The sequence below is a fragment of the Rhinatrema bivittatum genome, chromosome 1, assembly GCF_901001135.1.
Source record: "Rhinatrema bivittatum chromosome 1, aRhiBiv1.1, whole genome shotgun sequence".
Taxonomy (NCBI): domain Eukaryota; kingdom Metazoa; phylum Chordata; class Amphibia; order Gymnophiona; family Rhinatrematidae; genus Rhinatrema; species Rhinatrema bivittatum.
Window position 1 is genome coordinate 828,732,037 of NC_042615.1, and position 26,541 is coordinate 828,758,577.

General features: G+C 47.1%; 1 protein-coding gene across 7 annotated transcripts in view; it reads left to right on the top strand.

The window, feature by feature from the left end:
- The window catches only part of LOC115079323 (cyclic AMP-responsive element-binding protein 3-like), a 60,550-nt gene that overhangs the window by 28,181 nt on the left and 5,828 nt on the right, over positions 1-26,541 (top strand). For 6 of the 7 annotated variants that reach the window (XM_029582765.1, XM_029582776.1, XM_029582824.1 and 3 more), the window contains exons 4-8: positions 15,719-15,810; positions 16,429-16,521; positions 16,765-16,871; positions 25,927-25,995; positions 26,090-26,174. In XM_029582765.1, coding sequence (XP_029438625.1) covers positions 15,719-15,810; positions 16,429-16,521; positions 16,765-16,871; positions 25,927-25,995; positions 26,090-26,174 — 446 coding nt within the window. Of the gene's footprint in view, positions 1-15,718; positions 15,811-16,428; positions 16,522-16,617; positions 16,638-16,764; positions 16,872-25,926; positions 25,996-26,089; positions 26,175-26,541 lie in introns of all 7 variants that reach the window. The other variant, XM_029582815.1, reaches the window with a different exon arrangement.

Here is a 26,541-nt window from a genome sequence, read left to right on the forward strand (position 1 = left end):
TACTGGGATACCAGTAAGGAGATACTGGGTTTGCTGCTGGGATATTACTGGGATTCCAGTAAGGAGATACTGGGTTTGGTCCTGGGATATTACTGGGATTCCAGTAAGGAGGTACTGGGTTTGGTGCTGGGAGTGATTGCATGGGCAGGCCTTGTGGCTGCTGCTGGGATATTACTGGGATTCCAGTAAGGAGATACTGGGAATGGTGCTGGGAGTGATTGCACGGGCAGGCTTTGGGGCTGCTGCTGGGATATTACTGGGATTCCAGTAAGGAGATACTGGGTTTGGTGCTGGGATATTACTGGGATTCCAGTAAGGAGATACTGGGTTTGCTGCTGGGATATTACTGGGATACCAGTAAGGAGATACTGGGTTTGCTGCTGGGATATTACTGGGATTCCAGTAAGGAGATACTGGGTTTGGTGCTGGGATATTACTGGGATTCCAGTAAGGAGGTACTGGGTTTGGTGCTGGGATTGATTGCATGGGCAGGCCTTGTGGCTGCTGCTGGGATATTACTGGGATTCCAGTAAGGAGATACTGGGAATGGTGCTGGGAGTGATTGCACGGGCAGGCTTTGGGGCTGCTGCTGGGATATTACTGTGATTCCAGTAAGGAGATACTGGGTTTGCTGCTGGGATATTACTGTGATTCCAGTAAGGAGATACTGGGTTTGCTGCTGGGATATTACTGGGATTCCAGTAAGGAGATACTGGGTTTGCTGCTGGGATATTACTGGGATTCCAGTAAGGAGATACTGGGTTTGCTGCTGGGATATTACTGGGATTCCAGTAAGGAGGTACTGGGTTTGATGCTGAGATAGGTGGGTATGTTACTTTAGTTTTATTTATTACTTATTAATAATCTTTTGGCACTTCAAACAGATTAAATTCAGGTACTCTAGGTATTGTTACAAATTGATAAATTGACAAAGTGCAATCCATTTCTTAGCTCAGAGGATGGGCTGGGTCTGTATATAGGGCTCAGTGAGGGATACGTTTCTTAGCTGAGATTTAGATTCACGCTGTATAACCTCTGAGCTGGGGCTGTATATAGGGCTCAGGGATACGTTTCTTAGCTGGGATTTAGATTCACACTGTATAACCTCTGAGCTGGGGCTGTATATAGGGCTCAGTGAGGGGATACGTTTCTGAGCTGAGATTTAGATTCACGCTGTATAACCTCTGAGCTGGGTCTGTATATAGGGCTCAGGGATACGTTTCTTAGCTGAGATTTAGATTCACGCTGTATAACCTCTGAGCTGGGTCTGTATATAGGGCTCAGTGAGGGGATACGTTTCTTAGCTGAGATTTAGATTCACGCTGTATAACCTCTGAGCTGGGGCTGTATATAGGGCTCAGGGATACGTTTCTTAGCTGAGATTTAGATTCACGCTGTATAACCTCTGAGCTGGGGCTGTATATAGGGCTCAGGGATACGTTTCTTAGCTGAGATTTAGATTCACGCTGTATAACCTCTGAGCTGGGGCTGTATATAGGGCTCAGGGATACGTTTCTTAGCTGAGATTTAGATTCACACTGTATAACCTCTGAGCTGGGGCTGTATATAGGGCTCAGGGATACGTTTCTTAGCTGAGATTTAGATTCACGCTGTATAACCTCTGAGCTGGGGCTGTATATAGGGCTGAGGGATACGTTTCTTAGCTGAGATTTAGATTCACGCTGTATAACCTCTGAGCTGGGGCTGTATATAGGGCTGAGGGATACGTTTCTTAGCTGAGATTTAGATTCACGCTGTATAACCTCTGAGCTGGGGCTGTATATAGGGCTGAGGGATACGTTTCTTAGCTGAGATTTAGATTCACGCTGTATAACCTCTGAGCTGGGTCTGTATATAGGGCTCAGGGATACGTTTCTTAGCTGAGATTTAGATTCACGCTGTATAACCTCTGAGCTGGGTCTGTATATAGGGCTCAGGGATACGTTTCTTAGCTGAGATTTAGATTCACGCTGTATAACCTCTGAGCTGGGTCTGTATATAGGGCTCAGGGATACGTTTCTTAGCTGAGATTTAGATTCACGCTGTATAACCTCTGAGCTGGGGCTGTATATAGGGCTCAGGGATACGTTTCTTAGCTGAGATTTAGATTCACGCTGTATAACCTCTGAGCTGGGTCTGTATATAGGGCTCAGGGATACGTTTCTTAGCTGAGATTTAGATTCACGCTGTATAACCTCTGAGCTGGGTCTGTATATAGGGCTCAGGGATACGTTTCTTAGCTGAGATTTAGATTCACGCTGTATAACCTCTGAGCTGGGGCTGTATATAGGGCTCAGGGATACGTTTCTTAGCTGAGATTTAGATTCACACTGTATAACCTCTGAGCTGGGTCTGTATATAGGGCTCAGGGATACGTTTCTTAGCTGAGATTTAGATTCACGCTGTATAACCTCTGAGCTGGGGCTGTATATAGGGCTCAGGGATACGTTTCTTAGCTGAGATTTAGATTCACGCTGTATAACCTCTGAGCTGGGGCTGTATATATGGCTCAGGGATACGTTTCTTAGCTGAGATTTAGATTCACGCTGTATAACCTCTGAGCTGGGGCTGTATATAGGGCTCAGTGAGGGGATACGTTTCTTAGCTGAGATTTAGATTCACACTGTATAACCTCTGAGCTGGGCTGTATATAGGGCTCAGGGATACGTTTCTTAGCTGAGATTTAGATTCACACTGTATAACCTCTGAGCTGGGTCTGTATATAGGGCTCAGGGATACGTTTCTTAGCTGAGATTTAGATTCACGCTGTATAACCTCTGAGCTGGGGCTGTATATAGGGCTCAGGGATACGTTTCTTAGCTGAGATTTAGATTCACACTGTATAACCTCTGAGCTGGGTCTGTATATAGGGCTCAGGGATACGTTTCTTAGCTGAGATTTAGATTCACACTGTATAACCTCTGAGCTGGGGCTGTATATAGGGCTCAGGGATACGTTTCTTAGCTGAGATTTAGATTCACACTGTATAACCTCTGAGCTGGGGCTGTATATAGGGCTCAGGGATACGTTTCTTAGCTGAGATTTAGATTCACGCTGTATAACCTCTGAGCTGGGTCTGTATATAGGGCTCAGGGATACGTTTCTTAGCTGAGATTTAGATTCACGCTGTATAACCTCTGAGCTGGGTCTGTATATAGGGCTCAGGGATACGTTTCTTAGCTGAGATTTAGATTCACACTGTATAACCTCTGAGCTGGGGCTGTATATAGGGCTCAGGGATACGTTTCTTAGCTGAGATTTAGATTCACACTGTATAACCTCTGAGCTGGGTCTGTATATAGGGCTCAGTGAGGGGATACGTTTCTTAGCTGAGATTTAGATTCACACTGTATAACCTCTGAGCTGGGGCTGTATATAGGGCTCAGTGATACGTTTCTTAGCTGAGATTTAGATTCACGCTGTATAACCTCTGAGCTGGGTCTGTATATAGGGCTCAGGGATACTTTTCTTAGCTGAGATTTAGATACACGCTGTATAACCTCTGAGCTGGGTCTGTATATAGGGCTCAGGGATACGTTTCTTAGCTGAGATTTAGATTCACACTGTATAACCTCTGAGCTGGGTCTGTATATAGGGCTCAGTGAGGGGATATGTTTCTTAGCTGAGATTTAGATTCACACTGTATAACCTCTGAGCTGGGTCTCTATATAGGGCTCAGGGATATGTTTCTGAGCTGAGATTTAGATTCACGCTGTATAACCTCTGAGCTGGGTCTGTATATAGGGCTCAGTGAGGGATACGTTTCTTAGCTGAGATTTAGATTCACGCTGTATAACCTCTGAGCTGGGTCTGTATATAGGGCTCAGGGATACGTTTCTTAGCTGAGATTTAGATACACGCTGTATAACCTCTGAGCTGGGTCTGTATATAGGGCTCAGGGATACGTTTCTTAGCTGAGATTTAGATTCACGCTGTATAACCTCTGAGCTGGGGCTGTATATAGGGCTCAGGGATACGTTTCTTAGCTGAGATTTAGATTCACGCTGTATAACCTCTGAGCTGGGGCTGTATATAGGGCTCAGGGATACGTTTCTTAGCTGAGATTTAGATTCATGCTGTATAACCTCTGAGCTGGGGCTGTATATAGGGCTCAGTGAGGGGATACGTTTCTTAGCTGAGATTTAGATTCACGCTGTATAACCTCTGAGCTGGGGCTGTATATAGGGCTCAGTGAGGGGATACGTTTCTTAGCTGAGATTTAGATTCACGCTGTATAACCTCTGAGCTGGGTCTGTATATAGGGCTCAGTGAGGGGATACGTTTCTTAGCTGAGATTTAGATTCACACTGTATAACCTCTGAGCTGGGTCTCTATATAGGGCTCAGGGATACGTTTCTTAGCTGAGATTTAGATTCACACTGTATAACCTCTGAGCTGGGGCTGTATATAGGGCTCAGGGATACGTTTCTTAGCTGAGATTTAGATTCACGCTGTATAACCTCTGAGCTGGGGCTGTATATAGGGCTCAGTGAGGGATACGTTTCTTAGCTGAGATTTAGATTCACGCTGTATAACCTCTGAGCTGGGGCTGTATATAGGGCTCAGGGATACGTTTCTTAGCTGAGATTTAGATTCACACTGTATAACCTCTGAGCTGGGGCTGTATATAGGGCTCAGGGATACGTTTCTTAGCTGAGATTTAGATTCACACTGTATAACCTCTGAGCTGGGGCTGTATATAGGGCTCAGGGATACGTTTCTTAGCTGAGATTTAGATTCACACTGTATAACCTCTGAGCTGGGGCTGTATATAGGGCTCAGGGATACGTTTCTTAGCTGAGATTTAGATTCACACTGTATAACCTCTGAGCTGGGTCTGTATATAGGGCTCAGGGATACGTTTCTTAGCTGAGATTTAGATTCACACTGTATAACCTCTGAGCTGGGGCTGTATATAGGGCTCAGGGATACGTTTCTTAGCTGAGATTTAGATTCACACTGTATAACCTCTGAGCTGGGGCTGTATATAGGGCTCAGGGATACATTTCTTAGCTGAGATTTAGATTCACGCTGTATAACCTCTGAGCTGGGTCTGTATATAGGGCTCAGTGAGGGATACGTTTCTTAGCTGAGATTTAGATTCACGCTGTATAACCTCTGAGCTGGGGCTGTATATAGGGCTCAGGGATACGTTCTTAGCTGAGATTTAGATTCACGCTGTATAACCTCTGAGCTGGGGCTGTATATAGGGCTCAGGGATACGTTTCTTAGCTGAGATTTAGATTCACACTGTATAACCTCTGAGCTGGGGCTGTATATAGGGCTCAGGGATACGTTTCTTAGCTGAGATTTAGATTCACGCTGTATATCCTCTGAGCTGGGTCTGTATATAGGGCTCAGGGATACGTTTCTTAGCTGAGATTTAGATTCACGCTGTATATCCTCTGAGCTGGTTCTGCATATAGGGCTCAGGGATAAGTTTCTTAGCTGAGATTTAGATTCACGCTGTATAACCTCTGAGCTGGGGCTGTATATAGAGCTCAGGGATACGTTTCTTAGCTGAGATTTAGATTCACGCTGTATAACCTCTGAGCTGGGGCTGTATATAGGGCTCAGGGATACGTTTCTTAGCTGAGATTTAGATTCACGCTGTATAACCTCTGAGCTGGGGCTGTATATAGGGCTCAGGGATACGTTTCTTAGCTGAGATTTAGATTCACACTGTATAACCTCTGAGCTGGGGCTGTATATAGGGCTCAGGGATACATTTCTTAGCTGAGATTTAGATTCACGCTGTATAACCTCTGAGCTGGGTCTGTATATAGGGCTCGGGGATACATTTCTTAGCTGAGATTTAGATTCATGCTGTATAACCTCTGAGCTGGGTCTGTATATAGGGCTCAGTGAGGGGATACGTTTCTTAGCTGAGATTTAGATTCACACTGTATAATCTCTGAGCTGGGTCTGTATATAGAGCTCAGGGATACGTTTCTTAGCTGAGATTTAGATTCACGCTGTATAACCTCTGAGCTGGGGCTGTATATAGGGCTCAGGGATACGTTTCTTAGCTGGGATTTAGATTCACACTGTATAACCTCTGAGCTGGGTCTGTATATAGGGCTCAGGGATACGTTTCTTAGCTGAGATTTAGATTCACGCTGTATAACCTCTGAGCTGGGGCTGTATATAGGGCTCAGTGAGGGGATACGTTTCTTAGCTGAGATTTAGATTCACACTGTATAACCTCTGAGCTGGGGCTGTATATAGGGCTCAGTGAGGGGATACATTTCTTAGCTGAGATTTAGATTCACGCTGTATAACCTCTGAGCTGGGGCTGTATATAGGGCTCAGTGAGGGGATACGTTTCTTAGCTGAGATTTAGATTCACGCTGTATAACCTCTGAGCTGGGGCTGTATATAGGGCTCAGGGATACGTTTCTTAGCTGAGATTTAGATTCACGCTGTATAACCTCTGAGCTGGGGCTGTATATAGGGCTCAGGGATACGTTTCTTAGCTGAGATTTAGATTCACACTGTATAACCTCTGAGCTGGGGCTGTATATAGGGCTCAGGGATACATTTCTTAGCTGAGATTTAGATTCACGCTGTATAACCTCTGAGCTGGGTCTGTATATAGGGCTCGGGGATACATTTCTTAGCTGAGATTTAGATTCATGCTGTATAACCTCTGAGCTGGGTCTGTATATAGGGCTCAGTGAGGGGATACGTTTCTTAGCTGAGATTTAGATTCACACTGTATAATCTCTGAGCTGGGTCTGTATATAGAGCTCAGGGATACGTTTCTTAGCTGAGATTTAGATTCACGCTGTATAACCTCTGAGCTGGGGCTGTATATAGGGCTCAGGGATACGTTTCTTAGCTGGGATTTAGATTCACACTGTATAACCTCTGAGCTGGGTCTGTATATAGGGCTCAGTGAGGGGATACGTTTCTTAGCTGAGATTTAGATTCACGCTGTATAACCTCTGAGCTGGGTCTGTATATAGGGCTCAGGGATACGTTTCTTAGCTGAGATTTAGATTCACGCTGTATAACCTCTGAGCTGGGTCTGTATATAGGGCTCAGGGATACGTTTCTTAGCTGAGATTTAGATTCACGCTGTATAACCTCTGAGCTGGGGCTGTATATAGGGCTCAGGGATACGTTTCTTAGCTGAGATTTAGATTCACGCTGTATAACCTCTGAGCTGGGGCTGTATATAGGGCTCAGTGAGGGGATACGTTTCTTAGCTGAGATTTAGATTCACACTGTATAACCTCTGAGCTGGGGCTGTATATAGGGCTCAGTGAGGGGATACATTTCTTAGCTGAGATTTAGATTCACGCTGTATAACCTCTGAGCTGGGGCTGTATATAGGGCTCAGTGAGGGGATACATTTCTTAGCTGAGATTTAGATTCACGCTGTATAACCTCTGAGCTGGGGCTGTATATAGGGCTCAGTGAGGGGATACGTTTCTTAGCTGAGATTTAGATTCACGCTGTATAACCTCTGAGCTGGGTCTGTATATAGGGCTCAGGGATACGTTTCTTAGCTGAGATTTAGATTCACGCTGTATAACCTCTGAGCTGGGGCTGTATATAGGGCTCAGGGATACGTTTCTTAGCTGAGATTTAGATTCACGCTGTATAACCTCTGAGCTGGGTCTGTATATAGGGCTCAGGGATACGTTTCTTAGCTGAGATTTAGATTCACACTGTATAACCTCTGAGCTGGGGCTGTATATAGGGCTCAGGGATACGTTTCTTAGCTGAGATTTAGATTCACGCTGTATAACCTCTGAGCTGGGTCTGTATATAGGGCTCAGGGATACGTTTCTTAGCTGAGATTTAGATTCACGCTGTATAACCTCTGAGCTGGGTCTGTATATAGGGCTCAGGGATACGTTTCTTAGCTGAGATTTAGATTCACGCTGTATAACCTCTGAGCTGGGGCTGTATATAGGGCTCAGGGATACGTTTCTTAGCTGAGATTTAGATTCACGCTGTATAACCTCTGAGCTGGGTCTGTATATAGGGCTCAGGGATACGTTTCTTAGCTGAGATTTAGATTCACGCTGTATAACCTCTGAGCTGGGGCTGTATATAGGGCTCAGTGAGGGGATACGTTTCTGAGCTGAGATTTAGATTCACGCTGTATAACCTCTGAGCTGGGGCTGTATATAGGGCTCAGTGATACGTTTCTTAGCTGAGATTTAGATTCACGCTGTATAACCTCTGAGCTGGGTCTGTATATAGGGCTCAGGGATACGTTTCTTAGCTGAGATTTAGATTCACGCTGTATAACCTCTGAGCTGGGTCTGTATATAGGGCTCAGTGAGGGGATACGTTTCTTAGCTGAGATTTAGATTCACGCTGTATAACCTCTGAGCTGGGGCTGTATATAGAGCTCAGGGATACGTTTCTTAGCTGAGATTTAGATTCACACTGTATAACCTCTGAGCTGGGGCTGTATATAGGGCTCAGTGAGGGATACGTTTCTTAGCTGAGATTTAGATTCACACTGTATAACCTCTGAGCTGGGGCTGTATATAGGGCTCAGTGAGGGAATACGTTTCTTAGCTGAGATTTAGATTCACGCTGTATAACCTCTGAGCTTTCTTGTCTGAGGTTATATTTATTTAAAAAAATGTATTAATTGTTTTACAGGACATAAAATATCACCACTACTGGACCATCCAGCTATCATCAATAAAAATAAATCTGTTATCTTAAGCAATAATTCTCAGCCTAGCCCTCTGCACATCCACAACAAGCCCACAGGAGAAAGGCCTGAATGCAGTAAAGCAGTGCTCCAGGGTGTACACGTTTAGTTCCTTAAGTCTCTCCCCATGTACTTTAGACCAAAGACCACTGCCCATGTTAGCAGCCTCCCTCTGGACCACCTCCTTCCTGTTTCTATCCATGTGAAGGTGGGGTCTCCAGACCTGTACTCAGTATCCCATGTGAGGTCTCACCAGGGACCTATACAGGGGCAGTGTCACCTCCCTTTTCCTGCTGAGCAGTCCTCTCCCTGTGCAGCCAAGCAGCTTTCTGGCTTTTACTATTGCTTTATCCACCTGCTTGGCCACCTTTAGATCATGAGAAACAATCACCCCAGATCCCGCTCTTCCTGTGTGCTCAGAAGAATTTCGCCTGCAATACTGCACCTCTCCCTTGGGTTTTTGCGTCCTAAATGCATTTGTTTAGCATTAACTCTTAGCTGCTAGACCTTAGACCATTCCTTGAGCTTTGCTTCATCCCTCCTCATGTTTTCCACTCCTTCCTGGCTGTCCACCCTGTTACAGATTTTGCTGTCGGGGGAAAAAAGACAAATCTTTCCCAACAACCCTTCCGTTATTTCGTTCACTAAAATGTTGAAAAGTTGACAGAGGCTTCCTGCGCTTCAGAGCTAAGATTGTAGTACCAAAGGGGGCCTTTGCTCCTGCTGGGCTTGTGGAGGATCGTGGTCTGGGGATGGTTCCGGGCCAGGACACTAGCTCTTCTCCCCCCTCCTCTTTCTCCTGCAGTGTAGGATGCTGACAGTGACCAGGAGGAGGGAGCAGATTCTGGGGACAGCCTCCTCCCTCAGGGGGGTAGACGATCTGGAGGATTTCTCCTCTGAATTTGTCCTATTACTCCACAGAGCCTTCCTGGCTAGGAAGGGAGTGGGAGTCGAGATCAGGATGCAGTGCTCTGTCTCGCCCAAGAGACAGAGGATAGATTCGGTGGGTGTTTCGGGGAACATCTTGAAGCGCCTGGGACTGCACCGTGCTGGAGCGAAGAAACTCTCCAGGATCCTGGATGAGTCAGATGAGACTCTGGTTCCAGCCTCAACACAGGGGGCAGATCCGGACAGGGATCCTGAAGAAGGTCAGCTACCGGATTCTGATTTGCATAAGGATGATCTGGATCTCGATGAGACCATTCTGGTGGGGGATGACACTTGGGTAGTCCAGCTGTTTAAGAAAGAAGAACTGCGACCTCTCATTCCTTAAGTGTTGGAGGAATTAGGGGTTAAACGGACACAGGAAGAGTCTGATAACGAGGGTGTCAATCCGGTCCTGGATAGACTGCGGGGCCCACCTATGGCCTTTCCTTTGCTTAAGAAGATACAGAAGCGGTTCAGCTGGGAGTGGAATTTCCTGGCAGCAGGCTTAAAGGTCGGTAGGGCGATGGCTGAAGCTCTATCCTTGGATGGAGGAACATTTGGAGCACTTAAAGATGCCTAAGGTAGATGTGTCAGTCTCAGCCTTAACCAAGAAGACCACGATTCCAGTTGTGGGTTTGGCTGCGCTTAAGGATGTGCAAGACCACAAGTTGGAGATTCAGTTGAAGCACGTGTTCGAGGTATCTGCCTTAAGCCTTCGAGCTGTGGTGCGTGCCAGTATGATGCAGCGGGCTTCTTTTTGTTTTATTTGGAAGTAGCAGGAGCCTAGCGGGGGACGTTCAGCCTCATTCGGGCGGCTCAGCTGGAAGCTGGAGTGGCTTATGTAGCTGATGCACTATATGATTTGATATATACATCCGCCAGAATGGTCTTGGCGGTTTCGGCTTGCTGGCTTCTTTGGTTATGTAATTGGTAGTCAGATCTGTCATCCAAGGCCCAGCTATGTAATCTCCCCTTTAAGGGAAAGTTGCTGTTTGGGGAGGAGCTGGATCAGTTGATGAAGTTCCTCAGGGAATCCAAGGGAAATAGGATGCCTGAGTATAAGAAGAGTTCTAAGAAGGTATTTCTACCCCAATCCCAGTTTCGGGATTCAAGGAGGTTTCGTCTTGGAAGAAGTGCCGCAACCTCGGGGTCAAAACAATCGGCAGGTTGTCAGCAGCCCTTTTGGGGCACCGGCAGATCCTCCAGAGGCAGTAAGGCCTCACAATGAAGCCAGGCCCGTCCGCTCCTCGCTGGAAGTGGTAGGGGGCAGGTTGTACCATTTTTACGAGGAGAGGACCAAGATCACTGCCAACCAGTGGGTGCTAGAGGTCATAAGTCGGGGTTATGCCTTATAATTTTTATGCCCAGTCAGAGAAATCTTTCTGGAGTTCCACGGTTTGTCTCGCAGCAAAAAGGTCGCAGTGGAACAGACTGCAAAAGTTAAGCTTAGAGGCCATTACTCCGGTTCCACTGAGCAAACAGGGACAGGGGAGGTATTCAATTTATTTTGTGGTGCCAAAGAAGGAGGGTGCTTTCCATCCCATTTTGGATTTACTAAAGGTAAATGTAGCCTTGCAAGTACCATGTTTCTGGATGGAGATGCTAAGTACTGTAATAGCAGCGGTCCGAAAAAGAGAATTCCTTGCATTCCTAGATCTGACAGAAGCCTATCTGTATATTCCCATTTGGGAAGACCATCAGAAGTTTCTCCGTTTCATGGTGTTGGGACGACACTTCAGTTCCGAGCTCTGCCCTTCAGTTTGGCTATGGCTTCCCGAGCCTTCACAAAGGTGATGGTAGTCAAGGCGGCAGCCCTGAGATGGGAAGGGATTCTAGTACATCCATGTCTGGCTTATTCGGGCAAAGACAGAGGAAGGGTGCAGTCGGTCAGGGCAGCGTGTAATGAACACCCTCAGTTCTCTGGGGTGAGTGATCAATGCGATGAAGAGTCACCTGGTTCCGTCCCAGTCTTTGGAGTATCTAGGCGCCTGTTTCGATATCAAGTCAAGGCAGTGTGTTCCTGACGGCAGACAGGTTGACGAAGTTGCGGGCACAAGTACAGAAACTCTTGAGTCTGTCAATGTCGAAGGTCTGAGACTATCTAGAGGTTCTGGGCTCCATGGCCTCCATGCTGGATTTGATTCCCTAGGCCTTTGCTCACATGTGGCTTTTGCAAAGAGCACTGTTGTCCAGGTGGAACCCTTTGTCGGAAGAATATTATCTGCTGTTGCCTCTGCAAGGAGAATCCGGATCCAGTCTTTTGTGGTGGCTTTCAAGGAACAATCTGGAGAAAAGAGTGGATCTGGAGCCTCTGGACTTGGGTGGTGGTCACCACAGGTGCCAGCCTCAAGGGCTGGGGAGCAGTGTACCTCGGTGAGTCTGCCCAGAGGCTCTGGTCAACAGCGGAAGCATCCTGGTTGATCAATCTTCTGGAGACAAGGGCGGTATGCAGAGCACTGGAGGTGTTCTTGCCGGTAGTCCAGGGATGGATGATGCGAGTGTTCTCAGACAATGTGACAACAATGGCATACATCAGTCGACACAGAGGAACAAAGAGTTACGCTGTTGCTCAGGAGACTCAATTTTTGATTGTCTGGGTGGAGTGGCATCTCGAGGGGATTACAGCCTCACGCATTACGGGAGTGAACAACATACAGGCGGATTTCCTCGGTAGATTCCGGGGAGTGGGAACTGTCCCTGGAAGCCTGGAGTCACATTTGCACCAGGTTGCGTCTCCTACAGTTGGATCTCATGGCAACGCGAGCCAATGCAAAGATAAGATTCTTCAGTTGTCGAAGGGAGCCCGAATCGGTAGGACTCTATGCCCTGGTATAACCGTGGCCAACTGGGATTCTGCTGTATGTTTCCTCCCTGGCCACTCATTGGTAGGGTGAGACACATAGAAGCGCACCCAGGGACCATGGTGCTAGTTGTGTCGGAGTGGCCTTGTCGTCCTTGGTTCTCGGACCTGGTGTATCTGGCAGTCGATGGGCCTCTGTGCTTGGCTCATCTGCCAGACCTGTTGCGGCAGAGACCCATATTTTCAGATTACTTTTGTCTCGTGGCTTGGCTTTTGAGAGGCGGCGGTTGCGCCTGAAGAGATATACTGAATCAGTGATCTCCACTATGCTTCAGGCTAGGAGACCACCTACGTCTTTGGCATATGGTAGAGTTTGTAAGGTTTTTGAGTCCTGGTGTCTTCAACAGGATTCGGACCTGTTGGCGGTGGGAGTGCCACACATTTTGTCCTTTCTTCAATAAGGCTTGTCCAAAGGCCTAGACTGTAGTTCGCTTCGCATTCAGGTGGAGGCCTTGGGTTGTCTTTGGGACAAATTTCGGGGTAAGTCTTATGGCCACTCATCCCGATGTAGTGAGTTTTCTGAAGGGAGCTAAGCATTTGTGGCCTCGGTTCGGAAGGTGTAGCCAAATTGGAACCTCAATGTGGTTTTACAGGTTCCCTGCAATGCACTCTTTGAGCCCTAAAGACTGTTTTTGGTGAAGGATTTGACATTGAATATATAAGAACATGCCATACTGGGTCAGACCAAGGGTCCATCAAGCCCAGCGTCCTGTTTCCAACAATGGCCAATCCAGGCCATAAGAACCTGGCAAGTACCCAAAAACTAAGTCTATTCCTTGCTACTGTTGCTAGTAATAGCAGTGGCTATTTTCTAAGTCAACTTAATAGCAGGTAATGGACTTCTCCTTCAAGAACTTATCCAATCCTTTTTTAAACACAGCTACACTAACTGCCCTAACCACATCCTCTGGCAACAAATTCCAGAGTTTAATTGTGCGTTGAGTGAAAAAGAACTTTCTCTGATGGTGGCTATTAGCTCGGCCCAGCAGATGTCCGAGCTTCAGGCGCTTTGTCTGGATCCATTTCTGCATATTTCAGAGGTCAGGGTAACCTTACGTATGGTTCTCTCCTTTTGCCTAAAGCGGTGTCTTCCTTTCATGTGAATCAGACGGTTGAGCTGCCTACCTTTCCAGATTGGTCATGTGGATCTCCTCAGGATAGGGATCTGCTTCTCCTGGATATGTGTTGCGTTATTTTGCAGTCACTAATAGTTTTCGGAGGTCGGATCACCTGTTTGTGGTGTTTGGTGGAAAGCCTTTAAAGCTGCGATTTCTAGATGGCTGAAGACCATTTGTTCAGCCTCTATAACTGTAAAGGTCATGAAGTTCCAGCAGGTCCCAAGGCGCATTTGACTCGGGCACAAGCAACCTCTTGGGTGGATTGTCAGTTAGTGTCTCCTCTATATGTAGGGTTGCGGTGTGGTCTTTGTTACCTACTTTCACCAAGCATTACCGTTTGGATGTTTGAGCGCAAGAGGATGCGTCTTTTGGTGAGGGTGTGTTAAGAGCGGGTCTTTCGGGGGGCTTGGGTACATCCCAATTGTCTGGACCGACCTGAGTATGTACAGGAAAGGAAAATTGGTTTTTACCTGCTAATTTTTGTTCCTGTAATACCACAGATCAGTCCAGAGATCCACCTGTTGTTGCGTCCGAAAGACTTACATTTCCTGGTGAAGGTTGGCCAGTGTGCATCAGGTGCCTTTTGTTGCCACGCAGTTTAAAAAAAAAAAAAGTTGTATTTCCTTTCTGGGCAAATGGTTAGCAAAACTTTGCCTGACATTATTTGGCTTGTCAGTTCAGGGGTTTCCAACCCTTTTCTCCCATTTGCCCTAAAGAGGGGGGGAATGGGGTCTACTCTTGGCTTGGGTACAGGGCAATACTGAGGGAGTGCAGGTGGCGCTCTCGGTTATGTAGCAGTGCCCAAAGTTTTGTTCTCTGCCTGCACCTGCTGGTAGGGATGCACAACCCACTGGTCTGGACTGATCCATGTTGCTTCAGGAATGACAATTTTCCTTTTACTCTAGGATCCATACCAAGAGTGCACGATGTATTTATCAGTCTCCTGTGCGGAATTGGCTCCAAGGCCTTACCGAAATGCAGGTAACTGCATCTAGCGCTCTCCCTTGATCCAACTTTCTGGTGACTCTGTCAAATCAGCTGTCCTAGTACAGATCTGAGGCACTCCTCAGTAGAGAAAGGTAACCAGTTATTCCTAGTCTGTTCCTTATCTTTTTAACCAGTTTGCAGTCCACAATAAGACATTACCTCCTGTCGCCTGACTTTTTATTTTTCTCAGGAGTTTCTCCGGGGCGGGGGACTTTGTCAGATGCCTTCTCAGAAACCAAATACACTTCATCTGTTGGCTCACCATTATCCTCATTTTTATTAACCTTCCAAAAAAAATGTAGCAGGTTGGTGAGGCAAGACTTCCCCTGGGTAACTCCCATGCTGGCTGTGTCTGTGTTCTGTGATTTTAATCTTTCAGATTTCCTGGCTCTGATGTCAGGCTTGCTGTTCTAGTTTCCTGGATCACCCCTGGAGAACCTTCTTTAAAGATCGTCGTCACGTTGGCCAACCTCTAGCCTTCAGGTGTAATGGACTAGTAATAGACCTGCAGTTTCTTTCAGAACTCGGGGGTGTAAGCCGTCTTGTCCGGGCTATTTGCTACTCTTTAGTTTGTCCGTCCACTCTAATTACATCATCCAGGTTCACCTTGATATGTTTCGGTTCTCCTGAATTGACGTCATTTAAATATCGTTTCCGTCACAGATATCTCCCCAACATCCTCTTCAGGAAGCACCAAATCGAAGAATTCATTTAGTCTTTCTGCTATGGCCTTGTCTTCCCTAAGTGCCCCTTTAACCCGTGATCATCTGACAGTCCCACTGACTTTGGTTCTTACCGCCATTCTTTGTAATCTATAATCAGTGAGTCTGTCGTCCAAAGCAAGCCTGATGTTACAACCAGGGCTGAGAGAGGATTAGAAAGGAAAGCACGACACATGACGCGGAGGTGCGAGTGTCCTTTAATGACCTTTCTGTGCGCTTGAGTGATGTAGCAAGTTAGGTTTTTTGCTGCTGTTGGGCTGAGCTGCTTTGCTGGATGGGTGCATGGCGCTGGGGTAGGCTGGTTTTGGTCAGATGGTTGCTCTGCTCTGTGGGATTTAAGGCAGGGCTCCTGGGAAGAGGAGATCATTGTTTCAGGGTTCCTGATTCTCTCATCCTTCCTTCCTTCCATTATCTCTTGCAGATGCTTGGGTGCCAGGTTGCCCAGAAGAGTCTCTTCCGGATTGTCCTATCACCATGTGCATGGAGGACGTCGCACTCAAGACCCCAAAACAGGTATTCAGTGGGGGGAGGCACTGTGACTCTGTGCACAGCAGGTATTGGGGGGAGCTGTAGCACTGTGGCACCGTAGTGCAGTGCTCCTGCCTGCCCGCCCTCTTAAGGTCTTTCCTCAGGAAGCAGCACGCTGTCCTTTCAGAGCTGAACCCCTTGCTACTCTCACCAGACCTTTCCGAAACCTTCTGAGTGCCCCCTCTGACCATGGCACTCTTCCAGCTCGTACCTGTATTCCAGTCATTCTCCATTCCCAAAGGCCTTTGCCCTGGGTGTTGCTCCTCTCATCCACCCTTAGTTACAGCAGGGAGGGGCCCTTCCGACACGAAGTAATTGGTTTCGTCTTTCCTGGTGCTTGTGCGGATCTCTGGTGTTGGGCCTCTTGCATGTGTTTCCGTGCCTGGGGGTGGAATTTCTCCTTCCCCGCTACATCCGAGCGGAGTGGGTTTTCCCCCGAAGCTCTCGTGGACCTCTCACACGTGTGAGCTGGTGACAGCCCTGGCCATGTCTAAGCGTGTTCCTTCGTATTGACCTCGGGCATACTGGGGAGGGAGGGGACAGGGGGCTGGCGCTGTGCCTTCCCTGCCTTACTCTGACCTTTGACTCACGTGTTTGTTCCAGTATGGGTTTCAGGAGCTGACTCTGACTGAAGAGGAGAAACGACTTTTGGCCAAGGAAGGAGTGGATTTACCCAGTCACCTGCCCCTAACAAAGGTGAGAGAGAGAGAGGCGGCCTGACTAAGGTCACAGCGGCCTGACTAAGGTCACAGCGGCCTGACTAAGGTCACAGCGGCCTGACTAAGCTCACAGGTCACCTGCCCCTAACAAAGGTGAGCGAGAGAGAGAGACGGCCTGACTAAGGTCACAGCGGCCTGACTAAGGTCACAGGTTTCTCCCCGTGGGCTGATGAATCCAGATTCTTGCTACATACAGTAATTACGGGGTTTTCTTTTACAGTCAGAAGAGCGAGTGCTGAAGCGAATCCGTAGAAAGATCCGGAACAAACAGTCTGCCCAGGACAGTCGCCGCAAGAAGAAACATTACGTGGATGGCCTGGAAAGCAGGTACTGCAGGGGCTGGGAGTCGCGTATGCTTTCTGTATGGAAGGGGAATCCCTCCCCCCCCCCCCCCCCCCCCCTGGTTCACACAGTGTCGGGTCACTCTCTGCACTGCCCAGCCCTTTATGGCAGAAAGAGGAAGTCTCACCTTAGCCTGACCCCTGCCAGCTTTCTGCTTCTAGGAGCCCAGCATGCCCCTGATCAAACATATTTACAGCCTCTTATCATCAAGCTATTGTAATTAATGCAGAGTAGGGAGTGTAGCTGACCTCAGCACTGCTCTTTGGCCTCAGCAGACTGAACATCGGAATTAGCTGATTAATGTAGCTGCTACCTCCTCCCAGTTCCTGTACAAGTGAGTTTTGCATCCCTAGCAGCAGATGGCGGAAGAGAATAAAAACTTTAAGGCACTGCTACATAACTGAGAGCGCCACCTGCAGTCCCTCAGTATTTCTCTGTCTCCAGCAGAAGGGGGAGCTGCAAACCTGCAGTCTGAGCAAAGGTTTGAGAGAGAGAATGTATTTGAAGAAGTATTCGAAGGCTCCCTGAGGTGTTGGGCTCCTTCGTGGCCCATTCCTCAGGTGGAGCAGGGTGACTGGGGGGGGGAGGTGTTCATCCTCGTCTGGCCAGAGGTCCTGATTGCCAGGGGAGCGGCTCCCTCAGGGTCTCTGATGCCGCCTCCTGAATCTTCACCGGCCTGTCGGGGAACTACCCTGCTCTTTTCTTTAAGCTGTTGGGGGGAGCGGAGCGATGAGTGCGCCTATGGCTGCGGGAGCTGTCGGCACTTCAGGAGGGTTTCTTCCTTCTCCCTCTCCCCGGGGGTGGTGAGGGACGTAGCGGCTGATCTGACAGGGACCGCGGGTGCGGTTGTTTTGCCTTTGTTCACCGGAGCTGGTGCAGTAGTATGATTTAGAAAAGAGCCTGATAATATTTTTACCGAGAAAGTGTCTCAGTAAAAATTAAGAAAGGTGGAAGGAAGGCAAAACGATTACCGTCATGGTTAAAAGGGGAGGTGAAAGAGGCTATTTTAGCCAAAAGACCTTCATTCAAAAATTGGAAGAAGGATCCATCTGAAGAAAATAGGAAAAAGCATAAGCGTTGGCAAGTTAAATGTAAAGAGAGAATGTGAAATGAAGTTGGCTGTAGAGGCAAAAACTCATAATAAAACCTTTATAAAATATATCGGAAGCAGAAAGCCTGTGAGGGAGTCGTTTGGACCATTAGATGACAGAGGGGTTAAAGGGGCTCTTAGGGAAGATAAGGCCATTGCAGAAAGACTAAATGAATTCTTTGCTTCCATGTTTACAAATGAGGATGTTGGGGAGATACCAGTTCCTGAGATGGTTTTCAGGGGTGATGAGTCAGACGAACTGAACGAAATCACTGTGAACCTGGAAGATGTAGTAGGCCAGATTGACAAACTGAAGAGTAGTAAATCACCTGGACCAGATGGTATACACCCCAGGGTACTGAAGGAACTAAAAAATGAAATTTCTGATCTATTAGTTAAAATTTGTAACCTATCATTAAAATCATCCAATGTACCTGAAGACTGGAGGGTGGCCAATGTTACCCCAATTTTTAAAAAGGGATCCAGAGGTGATCCAGGAAACTATAGACTTTAATACTGGGAAAATAGTGGAAACTATTCTCAAGATCAAAATCGTAGAGCATATAGGTTTAATGGAACATAATTAACATGGTTTTACCCAAGGGAAGTCTTGCCTAACAAATCTGCTTCATTTTTTTTTGAAGGGGTTAATAAACATGGACAAAGGTGAACCGGTAGATGTAGTGTATTTGGATTTTCAGAAGGCATTTGACAAAGTCCCTCATGAGAGGCTTCTAAGAAAAGTAAAAAGTCATGGGATAAGAGGCGATGTCCTTTTGTGGATTACAAACTGGTTAAAAGACAGGAAACAGAGTAGGATTAGATGGTCAATTTTCTCAGTAGAAAAGGGTAAACAGTGGAGTGCCTCAGGGATCTGTACTTGGATCAGTGTTTTTCAATATATTTATAAATGTTTCTGTGTATCTCAGTAAAAAAGAGAAGAAGGAACTAGCTAGATTCCAGGCCATAAGAACCTGGCAAGTACCCAAAAACTAAGTCTGTTCCATGCTACTGTTGCTAGTAATAGTAGTGGCTATTTTCTAAGTCAACTTAATAGCAGGTAATGGACTTCTCCAAGAACTTATCCAATCCTTTTTTTAAACCCAGCTACACTAACTGCACTAACCACATCCTCTGGCAACAAATTCCAGAGTTTAATTGTGCGTTGAGTGAAAAAAAACTTTCTCTGATTAGTTTTAAATGTGCCACATGCTAACTTCATGGAGTGCCCCCTAGTCTTTCTATTATCCAAAAGAGTAAAAAACCGATTCACATCTACCCGTTCTAGACCTCTCATGATTTTAAACACCTCTATCATATCCCCCCTCAGTCGTCTCTTCTCCAAGCTGAAAAGTCCTAACCTCTTCAGCCTTTCCTCATAGGGGAGTTGTTCCATTCCCCTTATCATTTTGGTAGCCCTTCTCTGTACCTTCTCCATCGCAACTATATCTTTTTTGAGATGCGGCGACCAGAATTGTACACAGTATTCAAGGTGCGGTCTCACCATGGAGCGATACAGAGGCATTATGACATTTTCCGTTTTATTAACCATTTCCTTTCTAATAATTCCCAACATTCTGTTTGCTTTTTTGACTGCCGCAGCACACTGCACCGACGATTTCAATGTGTTATCCACTATGATGCCTAGATCTCTTTCTTGGGTTGTAGCACCTAATATAGAACCCAACATCGTGTAATTATAGCATGGGTTATTTTTCCCTATATGCATCACCTTGCACTTATCCACATTAAATTTCATCTGCCATTTGGATGCCCAATTTTCCAGTCTCAGAAGGTCTTCCTGCAATTTATCACAATCTGCTTGTGATTTAACTACTCTGAACAATTTTGTGTCATCCGCAAATTTGATTATCTCACTCGTCGTATTTCTTTCCAGATCATTTATAAATATATTGAACAGTAAGGGTCCCAATACAGATCCCTGAGACACTCCACTGCCCACTTATATTTTGTTTGTTTTAATTGTAAACAGTTATGATCTGGTGATTCTCATATGGAATGAGTGCATATAAAACATTTAAATAAAATAAAAAGAAGCTAGACTGGAGCGTGTGTTGGTGCAGCTACTCGGGCGCCTAACACTACAACATAAATTTGAGCTCATATTTGCACAGCTTCTTGCATGCATTCGAGCATGGCCTATACGAACGCGTATTTGTGCATGCACTTGTGAGCATATGACCAAAACCTAGTCTTCAGTGTTTATTTGTGCGCATCCTGGAGGGGTGAGTGTTTACGCCCAGGTGCCATTGGTTTGCACACAGGAGGCCGACCTAGAGCCGCAGTTCAGTACGACTAGGCACAGGGGATTAACAGGTCCAAGTGCTTTGCTATCTGTGAGGCTTCACTCTCTCTCCATTTGGGTCAGCAATTTGACTACTACAGTGTTTGCCATGTTGAGCCATCCCCTCAGCCTATGGTGTTTCTGGAGTAGGAGGCGAGGCAATGGTCAGTTCTCCTTCCCTTGTTTCTGAGGGCAGCAGCAGTGCTCCCTTGATCGCAAGGGATTCTCCTGTATGTCTTTCTGCCATGAAAGCTGGTGGGCAAAGTCTTTTGGTAGGTGGAGAGTCATCCAGGGGAAGTGATTCTGGTAGTGCCGGAGTGACCTGGTTTGCGGATTAGTGGCTCGCTTATCTCTCCAGCCTCTTGCATCAAGATCCCGTATTTTCAGATCAGGTGGCTCGCTTCTGTCTCGCGGCTTGTTTTTTGGGAGCAAGCATTTGAGGAGTAACGTATATCCCAAGGATGTCATTTCAACCCTGTCGTAGGCCAGGAAAACTTTGACATCTTTAGTTTGTATGTGGGTGTGGAGAGTTTTTTGAGATTTGGTGTGAAGAGCGGAGTGTTACTTCTCCTATTCGAGCGTCAGTGGTGCACATTTTGTAAAATGATTGGCTTTTAACTCTCTCAGAGTTCAAGTGGTGGTTATAGTCTGTCTTAGGGGCAAGGTGCAGGGTGCATCCCTAACTGCACATCCTGATGTGGTGTGCTTTTTTTTTGGGGGGGAGGGGGGGAACATTTACGACCTCCGGTATAGAAGTTGTCTCCCATGGAATCTTGATTGGGTTCTCAGAAGGTCGTGTGCGGCTCTGTTTGAACCAATTTGAAGGGCGGTATTGAATGATTTTTCCCTAAAGGTTGTCTTTCTTGTAGCAGTTAGTCTGATAATACAATGTTGGTGTCAGAAGCAAAACAGGCTGACTGGAAGCCATTGTGGTCTACGGAGCAGATGTTATATGACCTCATCAGAACATCCTCGAGGACTATGATGTCCGTAGTGTTGGCCAGACAGCTCCTTTGGTTGTGGAACTGGTCGGTGGACGTTTGGTCTAAGACCCAATTTAGAAGCATTACCCTTCAAAGGGAAGCTGCTGTTCTGAGAGGACTTAGAGGAGCTGGTAAAGCATTTGGGTGAGAATAAGTCACATAAGCTATTGGAGAATAAGCTGAAGGGCGGCAAAGGTACCATCTCCTCATGGCCTTGCTTCCGGATTAATCGGCGTTTTCGACAGAATTGGGCTACAGGAGATGCCCAGAGACAATCTTGCAGGCATCAGTTTTGGGGCCAGTCCTTTCAAGGCCGAAAGCCGAACAGGGGATGGTTCCTGCCAGGGGGCCTCAGGTTTCAAGTCCGCACAATGAATCTAGGCCGGTCCACTCCTTCATGCCAGCTGTAGGGGATCAGTTGACTCTTTTCTATGAGGAGTGGACCAAGATCACTACAGATCAGTGGGTCCTAAATGTGATAAGACAAGGTTACGCTAAAAGATGTGTTTATGGAGTCTCCTTGCATGTACACAAGCAAAAGATGGGTGGTTTGGGAGAACATCAACATTTTACAGATTTTAGAAGCCATCGTGTCCGTACCCATGGAGGAAAAGGGAATGGGAAGGTACTCCATTTATTTTGTGGTCCCAAAAATAGAAGGGACCTTTCAGCCGATCTTGGATCTGAAGAAGGTGAACGCGACTCTCAAAAATCCTTTGTTTCATTTGGAGACCCTACGTTCTGTAATTGCCGCTGAGAGCAAGGGAGAGTTTTTGGTCTCTCTAGATTTGACCGAGGCTTACTTTGCACATAGCTATCCAGCCGGATCATCAAAGGTTTCTCTGGTTCATAGTTCTCAGTTCACATTTTCAGTTTTGCGCTCTGCTTTTCGGTCTGGCAATGGCCTTGAGAACCTTCACCAAGGTGATGGCCATGGTGGTGGCAGGGGTTCTCAGAAAAGAGGGCATACTGGTTCACCCATATCTCAACGATTGACTTATTCGGGCGAAATTGGAGGCCCTTTGCAGTCCGGCAGTGGTACTGCAGCAGCTAAGGTCTCTGGGTTGGGTTGTGAATCATATCAAAAAGTCAGTTGACTTCTTCTCAGGTGTTGGAGTTCCTGGGGGTGCATTTTGACACCAAGATCGGGAGAGTATTTCTCACTGAAGAGCAGATCGACAAGCTGCAGAGGCAGGTTCGCAGTTTGTTTGGAGGTTACAGTCCCAGACCCTGGGAGCAATCTACAAGTTCTTGGTTCCATGACTTCCATGTTTGATTTGGTGTGTTGGGCATTTGTGCATATGACACCGTTGCAGGGTGCGTTGCTTTCCTGGTGGGATCCGTTGTTGGACCAGTTTCATCTGCAATTACCTCTGATAGAAGCAGCCAGTTCAAGTCTCTCATGGTGGCTTGGGTGCAGGGGTGTATCCTTGGAGATTCTGGACTGGATGACAGTTACAACAGATGCTAACCTCTCCAGTTGGGGGAGCTGTGTGTCAGACACAGTCTGCGTAGGGCCGGTGGTCACCGGAGTAGGCTTCATGGTCCAACATTCGTTTGGAAATGAGAGCAGTGCGCCTCATGTTGCAAGCCTTTCTGCCCCTGGTATTTGGACAGCCGATATGGATTTTGTCCGACACTGACAACCGTGGCTTATATCAACCGGCAAGGGGGAACCAAGAGTCTAGTGGTGGCTCGAAAGATCCAAGAGCTGGTTTGCTGGGAAGAGCAGAATCTGATGTTATTGGCAGCTTCCCACATAGCCAGAGTAGACAATGTTCAGGCCGATTTCCTCAGTCGTAGGCAGCTTGACCCCGGGGAATGGTAGTTGTAGGATGAGGCGATGCAGCTTATCTATTACAAATGGGGTTCTCCCTGCGTCGACTTGATGGCGACTCAAGAGAATGCCAAGGCCACACGCTTGAGTCGCAGGAGGGAATGCAGTGGAAGGAGTCAACTTATTGGTACCCCCATTGCCACAAGTAGTTCTCTTGTATGTTTTGCCTCCATGGCCTCTCGTAGGCAAGGTATTGCGGCGAATAGAGATTAATCTGGGAGAGGTGATTCAGGTAGCACCTGAGAGGCCTTGGCAACCCTGATTTGCGTATTTGATCTATCTTGCAGTGGATAGGCCTCTGCGTCTTGCTCATCTTCCCAACCTCCTGCGTCAAGGCCCCATATTTCCAGACAGAAGTGGCACGGCTTTTGAAAGGCAGCATCTGAGGGGTAAAGGTTATCCTGAGGATGTCATTTCCACTATGTTGCAGGCTAGGAAGACTGCAACATCCTTGGCCTATATCAGTGTGGAAATTTTGACTACTGGTGTGCGGAACAGGGAGTTCATCCTACTCGTGCATCAGTAGCGCAAGGTTTGGCCTTTTTGCAACGGGGATTGATAAAGGGTTTGGCCTTTATGTCCCTCAGGATGCAGTTGGCAGCTTTGGGCTGTCTTAGAGGCAAGATTCAGGGGGAAGCCCTAGCGTCACACCCAGATGTAGAGCATTTTCTCTGGGGTGCGAAACATTTGCGGCCTCCAGTGAGGAGGTTGTGTCCCCCCTAGCGCCTTAACTTCTCTAGGGGTTGTGTAAGGCACCATTTAAACCACTTCGAAGGGCAACTATGAAGGATTTTACCTTAAAGGTTGTGTTCTTGGTGGCGATTTGTTTCGCTAAGAGGATTTCAGAGCTACAGGTGCTTTCATGCAGGGATCCTTTTCTGAGGATTGCAGATGATGGGGTCTCATTGCGCACAGTTCCCTCTTTTCTTCCTAAGGTGGTATCTTTTCATTTGAATCAGTTGGTGGAATTATCGGCTTTTCCAAATCTGGATGCGCCTACACCTCGTGCAAGAGAGTTGGATGTAAAAAGGGTCTTGCTGCTCTATCTTAAGGTCGCTAACAGCTTTCAGCTATCAGATCATCTTTCTGTACTATAGAGTGGCACAAAGAAGGGACGAAGCTTTAAAATCCACCATAGCGAGGTGGCTGAAAGAAGTGATAGGTTCAGCTTACATATGTCAAGGTCGCCCTGTCCCTCAGGGTTTGAGAACTCATTCGTAGGCTGCATCCTGGGCAGAATGTCAGCAAGTGCCACCACGAGATTTGTAGGGCAGCAACTTGGAAGTCGTTGCACACTTTCTCCAGAATTATCGTTTGGATGTTCAGGCTCCAGATCCTATGAGTTTTGGTTAAAGTGTACTTCGAGCGGGACTCTCACAGTCCCACCCTCTTTAGGGAAGCTTTGGTACATCCCAGGAGTCTGGACTGATCTGTGGTGCTACAGGAACGAAAAAAGCAGGTAAGAACCAATTTTCCTTTCACCTCACCAACGTGCTGACGCTGCTGAAAATGAAAGCAACAACGGCAATGTGTTATCGCACACTGAATGTACCTCCTTGAACCGGAAGTAGAACCAATTAATCAAGCATACAGGTTTTAACCATTGAGAGTGATGATGGTCAGAGCAGCCCAGTATTGTCCACCTCAGAATTCACAGGGTAAGGGTGTATAGCATTCGGAGGTGGAGTGGTTTTCCATAGGGTAAGGGTGTATAGCATTCGGAGGTGGAGTGGTTTTCCATAGGGTAAGGGTGTACAGCATTCGGAGGTGGAGTGGTTTTCCATAGGGTAAGGGTGTATAGCATTCGGAGGTGGAGTGGTTTTCCATAGGGTAAGGGTGTATAGCATTCGGAGGTGGAGTGGTTTTCCATAGGGTAAGGGTGTACAGCATTCGGAGGTGGAGTGGTTTTCCATAGGGTAAGGGTGTATAGCATTCGGAGGTGGAGTGGTTTTCCATAGGGTAGCATTCGGAGGTGGAGTGGTTTTCCATAGGGTAGCATTCGGAGGTGGAGTGGTTTTCCATAGGGTAAGGGTGTATAGCATTCGGAGGTGGAGTGGTTTTCCATAGGGTAAGGGTGTACAGCATTCGGAGGTGGAGTGGTTTTCCATAGGGTAAGGGTGTATAGCATTCGGAGGTGGAGTGGTTTTCCATAGGGTAAGGGTGTATAGCATTCGGAGGTGGGGTGGTTTTCCATAGGGTAAGGGTGTATCGCATTCGGAGGTGGAGTGGTTTTCCATATCTCCCTGAAGCAGAGGTCTTCCTCAAAACATGGCTCATGTCGGATGAGTACCTTCATAAGCTTCCTCGGACATTTCAGTCGTCTTCTTCCTTTGCATTTTATTGTACTAAAATACTTTTTAAAAAAAAATAATGCATCAGCAGACATTTATTTGAGGCCTATGATTAAAATGTGCCTCGTGGAATTTCATCCGCCTGTTCTTGTTATGAGAGTGCTGCAGATTTATTTCTCCGTAGAAGAGTCGTATGAATTTTGAAAACACTACAGCTTGTTTGTGGGAATTATCATGTGTAGAGCTGATGCTGACTGTTCATCTTTTGAATGTAATCACAATACAGTTATGACAGAAATGCAGTTTTTGTAACAAGTTGTGCAGTGATGATTTATCGTTCCCCCTCTGTCTTTATTTTGTCTTTCACAATATGTCAATTAAAATTTGATAGTGGTTTAAAACCAGCTGGTGACCGGTAATAATTTTATCGAGCAATAGTTGAGCACGAGGTCGGGGGCTTGGACGTTGACCAGGTACACACGTTCCTGTCTAATTCTTTGGGATTTTTCTCTCTCCCTCTCCCCATGGATTCAGAGTCGCTGCCTGCACTGCTCAGAATCAGGAGCTTCAGAAGAAGGTGCACCTTCTGCAGACACAGAACATGTGAGTCGCACACCAGGGCTGTGCCCACCTGTATCGGATAGGGAGAGGGGTTATACAAATACTGACCCGGGCTGTGTTCTCTGCTTCACCCCAGATCTCTGCTGCAGCAGCTACGCAACCTTCAGACTCTGGTGAAAAAGACGACGACCAAAACGACAACCTCCAGCACTTGTGTGATGGTAAGTGCCGTCCCACACACGTACACACATCACTTCAAACACGTGTGATGTTCAGTGTCTTCAACACACACGACCACATCACCTCCAGCACCTGATGGTGAGTACCTCACCTCCAGCACCTGCCTGAGGGCGAGTACCTCTAACACATGCACGCACACAGCACCTCCAGCACCTGATGGTGAGTACCTCACCTCCAGCACCTGCCTGAGGGCGAGTACCTCTAACACACGCACGCACACAGCACCTCCAGCACCTGATGGTGAGTACCTCACCTCCAGCACCTGCCTGAGGGCGAGTACCTCTAACACACGCACGCACACAGCACCTCCAGCACCTGATGGTGAGTACCTCACCTCCAGCACCTGCC